This window comes from Onychomys torridus, chromosome 4 (genome assembly GCF_903995425.1).
Source record: "Onychomys torridus chromosome 4, mOncTor1.1, whole genome shotgun sequence".
NCBI lineage: Eukaryota > Metazoa > Chordata > Mammalia > Rodentia > Cricetidae > Onychomys > Onychomys torridus.
The window spans coordinates 1,686,793-1,699,449 of NC_050446.1; the positions used below are offsets into that span (position 1 = coordinate 1,686,793).

Below are 12,657 nucleotides of genomic sequence, written 5' to 3' on the forward strand. Positions count from 1 at the left end.
GATAGTTGTGAGCTGCCATGCCGTTGCTGGGAATTGACCCCAGGTTCTCTGGAAGCTCAGTCAGTGCTCTTAACCACTGAGCCATCTCTCTAGCCCAGAGCAGTGTTGTGTTGTGTTGTGTTGTGTTGTGTTTTGTTTTACTTTATTGATTGATTAATTAATTAATTAATTATTTTTTTGAGCTGAGGATCGAACCCAGGGCCTTGCTCTACCACTGAGCTAAATCCCCAACCCTAGCAGTGTTTTTTTAATCTGTTAAAAAGTACTTAGTTTCTTTCTGCCTTCCAGCCTCCTTGCCTTCTTCCCATCTTTATAATTATTGTGATCATTTCAAGATGCAGAATGATAAACTGAGTGAATTACAGGCTAAAGTGTTTTGACAGGGAAAGTTTAGTAACATGTTTGGGACTAACACTTTTTATTTTTTTATTATTTTTTTATTTTATTTTATTTTTTTTAGGAGAGGCAGGGTCTTCCTACATAGCCCTGGCTGTCCTGGTACTTTGTTGTAGACCAAGATGACCTAGAACTCTGATTGTAAACCAGGCTGGCCCTTGAACTCACAGAAATTCACTTGCTTCTATCTTTCCAGTGCTAGGATTAAAGGTGTGTGCTACCAGACCTGGCTCATGACAATACATTGTGTTAACAGAATATTAAGAAAATTCCTCTTGTTTCAGGTTTTTTTGTTTGTTTGTTTGGTTTGGTTTTTCAAGACAGGGTTTCTCTGTGTAGCTTTGCGCCTTTCCTGGAACTCACTCTGTAGCCCAGGCTAGCCTCGAACTCACAGAGATCTACCTCCGGAGTGCTGGGATTAAAGGCATGCGCCACCACCACTTGCTTTGTTTCAGGTTTTTATTGTTTAGGAATTTATCTGTTTCTACTTAAGTGTAATGAGCACTGTTACTTTTGAGTCTATAATGAAGTAATGATTAAAGTATCAGCTAGGTTCCTGTTCTCTCTTAGTGAGGCTTGTTTTGTCGTATTCGTCCTCAGGTATTCCAGGCTGGAAAAAAGGAGTCCACTGGTATCCTATTACTCTGAAAGTCTATCCCATGTCTTTAGCTTTGAAGATACAGTTCCAGTCTAAACAATAGTGCTTTCTGTGTGCAGGTTGACCTTGTTGAACTCTGCATTGTTTCTTTCTCAAGTGAGGATCTTTATTTTTGGGTACCACAGTTTTAAAATGTTATTGTTGATCTAGTAAATCTTCAAGGACAAATCCCAAGAGAGAGTAAAGATTATGCAGACCATCTCAAATTTTAGGAACTTTGTGCTTTCTAGTCTAGAGAGGACTAAAAAGACATAAATATTCTGAGATCTTTGAAGGGTTATGTTAGAAGAGCTGAAAGAGGCTTGAACACTTAGGGCCAATGGTGGATATTATAAGACATATTTTATTTTTTAAATTTTTAATTAATTAATTTTTCTATTATTAGCTTGATACAGTATAAATTCTTATCTTAATAGTGAAATGTTTCATTGAGGCTTGCTCAGTAATTGAGTAAAACCAAAACTTATTATAAGCCACAGTCATCCTAGGGTCCCCCCCTGCTATATATATAGCCTCCATGGTTCTGTGGGTTGCAGTCTGATTGTTCTTTGCTTTATATCTAGAATCCACTTATGAGTGAGTACATACCACGTTTGTCCTTCTGGGCTTGGGTTACCTCACTCGGTGATATTTTCTAGTTCCATCCATTTGCCTGCATATTGCATGCTGTCATTGTTTTTCCTTGGGTATATGCCCAAGAGTAGTATGGCTGGGTCTTGAGGTAGTTCCATTCCCAGTTTTCTGAGAAACCACCATACTGATTTCCAAGTGGTTGTACAAGTTTGCATTCCCACAAACAGTGGAGGAGTGTTCTCTTTTCTCCACATCCTCTCCAACATTGACTGACATTAGTGTTTTTGATCATAGCCATTCTGACAGGTATAAGGTGGTATCTCAGAGTCATTTTGATTTGCATTTCTCTGATGATTAAGGATGTTGAGCATTTCTTTAAATGTCTTTCAGTCATTTGTGATTCTTCTTTTGAGAATTCTCTATTTAGCGCTTTAGCCCATTTTTTAATTGGATTGTTCAGTATTTTGATGTCTGGTTTCTTGAGTTTTTTATATACTTTGGAGAGCAGTCCTCTGTCAGATGTGGGCTTGGTGAAGATCTTTTCCCATTCTGTAGGCTGTCTTTTTGTCTTATTGACTGGAGATATGTATTTTAATTTAACATAGTCATTATAGCTTTCCAACAATGAATTTTCTGTATCTGGGTAAAGGTACATTTGGAAAGTGGTAATCTTAATTTGTCCATTGATGCTCAGAGTAAGTTATACACATGTATACACATTTCTCTCTAAGCATACACAATTGTAACATTTCAGGAAATAATTTTTAGTGTGAACTTCACAAATGCCCTACTACTCTACTAGTTGTGTGTGTGTGTGTGTGTGTGTGTGTGTGTGTGTGAAAGTGTGAAATAATCTCTGATAGGATCTCACTTTCTTACAGACTAAATACTTTTTCTGAATACTTACTGTAGGAACAGTTTGGTTATTTACTACCTTAATATAATTGAGGTGGAAATACACCTTTTTCTCCCTGTACTCTTTTCCAGGGTGATTTTAGAGCTTCTTTGAACAAACGAGGCAGAGGATGACAAACCCAGTAACCTTTGAAGTCAGTCTAGTCTAAATTCCTACTATGTTTATTACTTTGGATATGTCTTATAATTGACAGTTTTAGTTTGACTTCCAATAGATATTTTAAAATTAAAAAAAAAAAAAAGTGCTGTGCATTGGTGCTTTGCTTGCATTTATGTCTATGTGAAGGTGTCCGGTCTCCTGGAACTGGAGTTACAGGCAGGTCTGAGTTGTATTGTGGGTGTTGGGAATTGAATCCAGGAGGAGCAGCAGCCATCTCTCCAGGTTGAATAGGTATCTTCGTGTGTGTGTGTGTGTGTGTGTGTGTGTGTGTGTGTGTGTGTGTGTGTGTTTGTTTGTGTGTGTGTGTATGTATACACTCACACGCACACACTTGCATGTGGAGATAGAGAACAGTTTGGTTGTTCCTCTTCCTCAAGTACTGTTCACCGTGTTTTGAGACAGAATCTCTTGGTGTGTGGCCTGGGGCTCCCTAATTAGAATAGATAGGCAGGATGGCTGGCTATAAAGCCCCAGGGATTCATCTGTACCCACCTCCCCAGTTTAGGGTTTCTAGGCAGGTGCCACTGTGCCTGTTATTTATTTTTATTTGGTGTTATGTGCACCATGTATGTGATGCCCGAGGAGCCAGAAGAGGGAATCAGGTCCTCTGGAACTGGAGTTCCAGATGGTTGTGAGCTATCATATGGGTGCTGGGAGCTGAACCCTGGTCCTCTGCAAGAGCAGCAAGTGCTGTTAACCACTGAGCCATCTCTGCAGCCCTGTCTATTATTTTATGTGTGTGCTGGCATCATACTTGAGTCTTAGTGCTTGTGAGGTAAGCACTCTATAACTAAATCATTTCTCCAGCCCTTTAATAGATAACTTTAATGATTTCCCCCCACTGGCATAATGAATGTAAACTCTGTGTGTGTGTGTGTGTGTGTGTGTGTGTGTGTGTTTGTGTCACTTCTGGTTCTTTTATTCATGGTGAAGTCTTTTTTTTTTTTTGGCTTCTTCGGTTCAACACTAAGGTAATGAATTTTCTTTTTCTTACTTTTTGAGAAGTACTTAATATTAAAACTATATTTTGGCCGGGCGGTGGTGGCACACACCTGTAATCCCAGCACTCGGGAGGCAGAGGCAGGTGGATCTCTGTGAGTTCGAGGCCAGCCTGGTCTACAGAGCTAGTCCAGGACAGGCTCCAAAGCTACAGAGAAACCCTGTCTCGAAAAACCAAAAAAAACCCAAAACTATATTTTGTAGGGTTGGGGATTTAGCTCAGTGGTAGAGCGCTTGCCTAGCAAGCCCAAGGCCCTGGGTTCTGTCCTCAGCTCCAGAAACAAACAAACAAACAAACAAAAAACAAAACAAAAACCTTTGTAGTTTAGGGATTGGAGATTTAGCTCCGTGGTAGAGCAAGTGCCCTGAGTTCGGTCCTCAGCTTGGGGGGTAGGGGGCAACTATATTTTTTGTAAATGATGGAGTTCTCTTAGAATACCCTTGTATTAGTTCCTTCAGCCCATTTTATGTCAGTTAATATATATTAAACTTGATCATTAAGAAATGCTTTGTAGGATTTATTTAGTTATAATTTAATGTCCAATAATATTTAATATACAATTTGGATTATTTTATCACAGCCCTAGGATTGTATGTTCCATCTCCATGTATGTTAAAAGCATCAATGTAAATTTCCCTGTGGATGTCATTTGAATTATCTCATAATGATAAGTCTCAGTGGAATGACTTCTGAGATTTATTGTAATTATACGAGACAACTGTTTCTACTCATTCTTTCATGTGAACATGTCATTCATACTTTCTTGATTTTCTTTAGAAATTTGTATAATCTATTTCATAAGACCTTGGCAAGTAGTTTCGACTGTAAATAGTCTATAATTTTGGAGAGCATTTCAAGCTATCTACTGCTGTATAATAATTTACAGGAATCATTTCAAGAATAATTATACTCTTGTAACACTGTTGGTGACATTTTACATTGAAGAAAAATGGTTTTAAATATTTTTTCATAATTGTCTGCATAGTAGACATTATGGTCCTTTTTTGAGGGATGGAAGATGGATTTGCTTAAGTTGATAGGTTATCCATGAAGTAAGGAACTAGTTAGAGTTGTGGATTTCATTTACTCTTTGGCTTAGTGATGCTAATAGTTAATAATATTCATGAACTTAGCACAAGTTTTCCCTTTTAGAGATTTTCATATGATTGAGTGTTTTTGATATCTTGGTGACTTTCAGAAACTGACAGAAGAGAAATACCAAGTGGAACAATGTATAAGTGAAGCTTCTATTATAATTCGGAACATGAAAGAACCCACACTGACTTTGAAGGTGATACTTACTTCCCCTTTAATTAGGGACGAATTGGAGAAGAAGGATGGAGGTACATGTGTGTATATATATACACATACATACATATCTATGTTTTGTTTTGTTTGTATGACAGCTCTTTTCCATACTATGCTAACTCTTCCTTGACATTTAAGAGATTACAGACTTCATTTGCTTGTGTATGCTACTCTCTGATATTTTTAAAGTTTTGCTTTTACATAGTATATTTTGCAGTTTCAGAGACCTGTGTACCCTGTTGCTTTAACTCTGATTTCATTTTTTTACATTTTGATGATTTGCCTTCCCTTGTCTAGTGTAACTTCAAGTTATTGGTATCTGCTAACCTGTTATATTATACTGGCCTACTGGTCAGAGTCAGGGTTAAATGTGGTTTAAAACAATTATTTTTAAATTTGCTTGCTTATTTTGAAATTGCTCACTTGAATGTTGTGTTTGACTTCTAATAATTATATACCCTTAAAAATTTTGGTTACTTGTGTGTAGATTTGGTTTATAGAATAATGAAAAAGAGTTAGTGAGTATATTTTACTCAATAATCTTTCATCTTTAGAGAGTGTGTGTGTGTATATACACACACACGCACACGCAAATTTTTATTCTGGAGATAGGCTCTTACTGCATAGCTTTGGTTGGCTTGAAACTCGCTATGTGGAATTGGATGGCTTCAAACTCACAGAGATCTGCCTGCCTCTATCGCTTCAGTGTTGGTATTAAAGGCTTGGGCCAACAACCTGCCTTCAGTAAATTTTTGAGAAGCTTTTTACTCTGTTACATTTTGAATAAGATGTATGTTAAAAAAAAATCACTGTATGACACTGTCACTCTCATAAATGTAGAATGAGAAATTCCTTAACTGTTGGTAGTTTTGAAAAGTAATGAAGTATGTGTGGTGAGCTTCATTTTTTTATTTTGTATTTTTTTTTAATCTTGTCAGGTTAGCTTTTTCTGTACTCTTAGTATTGTTCAAAGAAACATGCCACATGATACTTTTCCTGTGTTGGACCTTTGACCAACTGGCCACTCTATTGTAACAATTTAGAGGCCCTATGATATAAATGGGCCAGCAGGATATTTGCCATTTTCCATTTGTCAGATTTCAACAAATCTCATTGCATATCCTTTTACCATAAATACCACCAAAGTGAAAAGGAGTATAGATCAGTTTTGTAGTTTATTTCAAACTGTTGATTAGTATAGAAAAAGGCACACTTAACTGTGAAGTAGATTTTTGAATTGTAGTTCCTACACATGAATCATAGAATCCTGGAACTAAAATAGATGGTCACCTTTTAAATTTTTTTTCTTTTTTTGAGTGAGGGGTGGGTTAGGTTGTGTGGTTGACTAAAATCAGAAATTTTTTAGAAACCAGATACATTTTTGAGGCATATTTAAATAAAAATACATCCAATCTATAATTGGGTTTAATACCCATACTTTACCCCTTATGTAACATGTCTGTAGCACCTTGGAAGAACCAGTCTCTTAAATGCCTTAATTTTTTAACATCAGATCTAGGATTTCTGGTTTCTGGTGTGCCAAGATGTGTTAATTTTTCTTTTCTTTTCTTTCTTTTTTTTTTTTTTTTTTGTTTTTTTTTTTTTGAGACAGGGTTTCTCTGTGTAGCTTTGCACCTTTCCTGGAACTCACTTTGTAGACCAGGCTGGCCTTGAACTCATAGAGATTCGCCTGTCTCTGCCTCCTCAGTGCTGGGATTAAAGGTGTGCGCCACCAATGCCAGGCTGAGATGTGTTGATTTTGGTAAGCTGTGTTCTCCTTGACCCTGTCATTACAGAACCAACCATTTCTATGTAGAGCTGTAATTATAGGAGATACTAAACATTATTTTTTAAGGATTTTTGTCTTTTTTAATTTTATTTTGATGTTTCGAGACAGGGTTTCTCTGTGTAGCCTTGGTTGTTCTAGAACTTTCCCTGTAGACCAGGTTGGCCTCAAACTTACAGAAATCTGCTTGCCTCTGCCTCCCCAGTGCTGGGATTAAAGGTGTGCGCTACCACCTGGCTGTGAACATTAGTTTTCTATTGAGAGGTGTTTGTTTGATCTGCTACTTGTGTTACCTCTTTGAAGGTATCAGGAATATGTAAAGCTTTTTCTCTTGTGGTTTTGTGTACTCACATGGGATTTTTGTATAGCTGTCAGTGTTGATTCCCTCAGGCTTAACCTATTGCCTTAAAAAACAAAACAAAACAAACCTGTTGGTTCAGAGAAGCTGAAAACAGGCTCTTAGTGTATTATACCTTTCTGGAGCACTATTAATCATAGAATGGGATTTGTGTCAAACAGAGTCTCAGTGTTTGTTTAAGGTGTTTTGAGTTACTAAGGATCTAAAGGCCTCCATGTGCTGACTCATCAGCTGATGTGTGAGCTTAGGTTATCTTGGAGCTGATGTTTAACAGATGCTACTTCTCTTTTTGAATGGCAGGAAGATTTGCTTTGCTGTTCTTAACATCCCAGCCCCATTGACCAACTTGATATTTTACAGCTTATTCACTTTGTCTAATCTGGGCTTTGTCATATTTGTGTCTATATTCCTGGGCAACTTGGAGCAACCAACATAATTGAGCATCTGCAATCTGGATTATGCATTTCTGTTTTGTTCACCTAGACACTACTCTTTGCCTTGATGTAACCCTTTCCATCTCCATAGTATTGGAAACACAAAGCACATTGAGTTTTCAGGGATACCTGGCACTGAAAGATAGTGACCTCTTCCCTTCTGTCCATTTTATTTCTCAGAGTAAACAATGATCCTGAGACACTTTGTCATAGTATTCTGACTTGCTTTACCACTCCCAAATACACAGTTTGCAGTAGACATACAAGTCATCTATTTTTCTTCCCTCTCTTAACTTGCTAAATGACTTTGACAGACTCTAAATGAGAGGAAAGGAAGGTTGAGAACAGGCAGAATATTTTCTGTGTAGAAATAGATAACCATTCACTTTCAAACCACCATTTATTTTGTAAGTTGTCAAGAGTAAATAAAGATTATCCTTTTTTAAAAAAATGTTGTCACAAGTAAGACTTCTCCTATAGTATCAGTGTTAGCATACTCCAATACTAGAAGGCCTTGTGGAATGACCATTTCCCTAGTATTGTGTATTTCCTTAAAAAAAAAAAAAAGTACAAGAGAAAAAGCACAGCTCTTGCTGTATAACATCTATGTGTTCAGTTCTTCATTCTAATTAGCATTGTGTGACACCGGACACATATCTTAATTTCAAAATAAAGATAATAAACAGTACGTTGTTTGCAGGGTTCAGTGAGAGACTGCATATACAATGGGGTATGCAACTAACTTCTAAATAGTGAAGTACAGAAACCACTCAGTTTACTAAACACTCTTGCCTACTCAAACTGTCTCAACAGAGTGATGTAGTTACACTAGGTTCAGACAGTTGAACCTTAACATAGTCAAACTATGTATGTATGTATGTATCTTTCTATCTACCTATTTATCCATCCATCCATCCATCCATCCATCCATCCATCCATCCATCCATCCATCCATCTATCTTTGAGGCAAGGACTTACTAGCTCTGTTTGCCCTAGAACTCACTAAATACATCAGCTTGATACACCAGGCTGGCTTTGAACTCACAGATATTCTTCTGCCTAAACCTCCTGTGTGCTGCCCCACCACGATCATCCACATAGCTAAACTTCAAAAAAATCTGAAATCCAGTATTAGTCAGTATGCAGTATACTCTGAGCTGGATTATTGTGTAGCTCTGTTCTTTAGATGGCAGATCTCCCCTTCTCCCCCACCTCCTATACCTGTCCTTTATCCTAAGCTCCTAGAATCATACCTGATACAGAGGTAGATTACCAGAGAGTACCACACAGGAATCTTAACAGGGAATTTTCAGTCAGCATATTACCTGAGAAAATATAGTCCAGTATATAAAAAAGGAAAAGTTAACAATAAGCACCATTTTGCATGGCTTAAATAATATTTACTGAAGATTTATTTCTGTTATGATATTATGTCCACCATGTTATAATCCTCATATATGATTTATTTAAGGAAAAAAAATCTCACAGTAGCCCTAAAAGGGAGGTAGCTGTTGCTCTCTTATAAGCAGGAATGTAACATATTTTGTCCAGCTATCCTGACAGAGTCCAGTGTAGAATCCTCTCTTCCCTTCCTTCCTGGGGTTGCTGCATGGACAGTTTAGCTGATTGTTTCTTTCTGACCATTACAAAGCCTCAACTTTGGTGCTTGTTATTTTAAACTAGAAATATATTTGCTATTGGGGGGGTGACAAATTTTTTAAAGTTATGTTTACAGTGCAGTTTAAAACCAAGCAGATAGTGAAAAATAAACTCTTTTCTATCATTAGTATTGAGTAGAGTTAAGAGTGTGATAGAGAAATGACTTCTTTTTCACCTGTTGATGCCAGGGTGTATTTCTGACTTTTTTTTGGCAGAGGTTCACTGGTATGTTTCCTGTTAGGGTCAGGACATTAGATTGTTGCAGTCCATACTTGTGCTGCAGGCTTTATTTCCCTCTCTTCCCCAGGTGCCAGATATGTACTGTGCAGAGAAAACATGGTCATTTTCTTTCTGGTGCTCTGCTGTCACAAAGATAGCATTGGTAGCATAATTCAACTAGGAAAAGGACAGTTCCACCTTATTGCTACATGTGTTTGTTCATAATACCATGTCCTTGTGTTTTTCATGAACAGTATAGTTCAGGCATAATGTCTTTCCAGAAAGCTTTAAGGAATTGAGAGAAAGGAGATTTTAAGAATATCCTTAGACATACTAAAAAATTCTGTCAGGATGAGCCGAGAGCTTGGCTTTGTTCAGATTGTCATGGAGCTTGCTACGCTACCCCCCAGCTCAGTTATTTTACTTTTCAAGAGCCGGGGTATAGACACATAACACAGCCACAGTCATTTCTGGCTTTCCCTGTTCCTCCTCTACAAGCTAGTGTTTTGTTAATGGGCCAGATAGCTTGCATGTAAGGCACTGAGAAAAACTCGTGAAAACACTGCAGAGCAGTGTCTTCTGGTCACTGATCTAACCAATCTCCAACCAAGCAAGCAGGTTTACGAATGACAGCCTTCTTTCTAGTGCTTCTATTGATTCACATACATTGTTCCAGTGCACATACATACATGGTGATGGCAGGCTACAAAAACATTTTTAAAAGCTGTATTTTTCTTTGCATTTGGCATTTTTGTTAATACTTGTCCATTTTATGCTATTTCTTACGTTTCGTACAAAGCAAGTGAAATGGATCATAGTTCTGCACTTTATTTATTTAGTTTTTTGTTTGTTTGTTTGGGGGTGGGCAGGGAGACAGGGTTTACTTATGTACCCCTGGCTTGGAATTCCAGGTTGGTCTGGATACCATCCACCTGTCTCTGAGGGTGCTGGGATTAAAAGTATTTAGATCACAAGCCCAGCAGTTCTGCTGTTTTTAATTAATTAATGACAAATAAATTTTTTAAAGTACAATCTCTGCTTTCCTAATAAGGTTGAAACACACACACACACACACACACACACACACACACACACACACACACAAACTGTATTAAGGTCCTCAAATATTAAATTTGAGGTTCTATCAGGAGGGCCATTGTTTTCCCAGCTGTAGTTCTGTGATTGCCACATTAATGGTTTTTTTTTTTCTTAAGCCAGGTGGTGGTGGCGCAAGCCTGTAATCCCAGCACTCAGGAGGCAGAGGCAGGTGGATCTCTGTGAGTTCGAGGCCAGCCTGGTCTACAGAGAGAGACCCAGGAAAGGCGCAAAGCTACACAGAGAAACCCTGTCTCGAAAAACCAAAAAACAAAAAAACAAAAAACAAAACAACAACAACAAAAACTTTCTTTTTTTAAATCAATGAAAATATGTAAAACTATGTTATTAGCTATAGAAAGGAAATAGACAAGCTTGGCTGATAAGTAGCACCATATGCTTGTGTGTCACATAATACAAAAATCTCTCAAAATAAAATGTATTGTTAACTATTGGTGAAATTATTAAGGCCACTCCACGTAGTTAAAAGGGAGGTTTATTTTGTGGGGTAACTTACAAATGAAGGGGTAGGTTGCAGGGTCTGGCAAAGGTATAGGGCAGTCCGGCGGTGTTCTCTGGAGAACTCTGTTCGGTCTACCTCCAGCGTCCAGCGTCCCGGAACCAAGAGAGCCACCTCCTCTTGCTCCTCGGTCTTCCGCTCCCTCCTCTGCCCCGCCTTGTGGGCGTGATCATTACTGAAGCCTCAATGGGGGTTGGAACTTCCAGGCCAATGCTGGGATGGCTATCCACTACATCTCCCCCTTTTGTCTAAATAAGAAAGTTCTAACCTAATACAAGATTATACACAAAGAGATGGTTATCAAATATTGTCCAGGAGTAATGAGGGATAATGACTTAGATAAGTTGGAATTACAATAAGTGCAAACAATGTCAAGCAAAAAACACATAGTAAAATCCAGGGAAGTCTAGAGCATGGGTAGGTGGCATGTTACAAAGATCATTCCAAAAGGTATCCTATCCTAAAGAACCTGAGTCTAATACATAATATATTCTATCTAAGATATTATATATGTATATATACTAAGTTGTAACTATAACTGCTAATCTCCAACCTCATCAAAGACCTGAGAAGGAATATAATAATACTTGAGAAATGGGAGAAGGACACAAGCAACTTTCGGGAGTCTTGCAAGAGTAGACAGAGACAGCTAGCAGCCTGGACAGTCACCTAACATTTCTCAGTATCGTTGGTGCATTCAAATTGGCTACAGGCCTAGAGTATCTGACAGACCATTTTCAGAAGCAAGAATTCTGAAAGACCATCTTACCCTGTCTTGGCAAAGTATGGTGGTCGCTTTCATTGTGTCCCGCTTGTCCAGAAAGGACAGCATTTGTACTGTCAGCAGTTGAGGCAAGGGCAGTTCTTTGCCCAGTAGGCCATTTTGTGCCAAGAAGACAAACTTCCAAATGGAAATGTCTTAGAAGCCCAACATTCTCTCGGGATCAAATTGGTGCTGCCAGGAGCAATTGTGTCTCACGTCAACAGAATTCTAAATTATTTAAATGCCATATTCTCTAGGTCCATGAAGTGTTTGAAGATTTCCTGTCCATCTGACCTATGTATTTATAAATCTGGATAACCTAACTAACATAATTATAGAGGTGACAAGCATAGGTGACAATAACTCTGTAAGTCTCATCTACCTAAACAACCTAAGGACTAAGGCTTCCTATAAATAAGGCAAACAGTCTGTAAGCAATTGTACAGTAAAAGGACAATGACTTCAAATTGTGACAATACACAAAATATCTTTAACAGAGGTAGGAATGTATAGTGCAATATGCAATATGATAATAATCCTAAATATATATCAATATACAGAATATCTTAAACAGAAGTAGAACATACATACAGTATGACAGACATAAATTCACATTTGTATCAATATACAAATATTTCAAATAAGAGTAAAAATATGTGTACAATATAACAAACATAGTTCTGTATTTATATCAATATATTTCTAAATGAGTTATTAGAATACTTTTATTCTTTTGTTTTGTTTTGTTTTTTGATACAGGGTTTCTGTGTGTAGCCCTGTGTGTCCTGGAACTCACTCTGTAGACCAGGCTGG

The 12,657-nt window shown here is 37.7% G+C and overlaps 1 protein-coding gene across 5 annotated transcripts in view; it reads left to right on the forward strand.

Moving 5' to 3' along the window:
* The window catches only part of LOC118583174 (spermatid perinuclear RNA binding protein), a 141,789-nt gene that overhangs the window by 62,263 nt on the left and 66,869 nt on the right, over positions 1-12,657 (forward strand). For all 5 annotated transcript variants that reach the window (XM_036186552.1, XM_036186556.1, XM_036186555.1 and 2 more), the window contains one exon: positions 4,901-5,045. In XM_036186552.1, the coding sequence (XP_036042445.1) occupies positions 4,901-5,045 (145 nt within the window). The remainder of the gene's footprint in view (positions 1-4,900; positions 5,046-12,657) is intronic.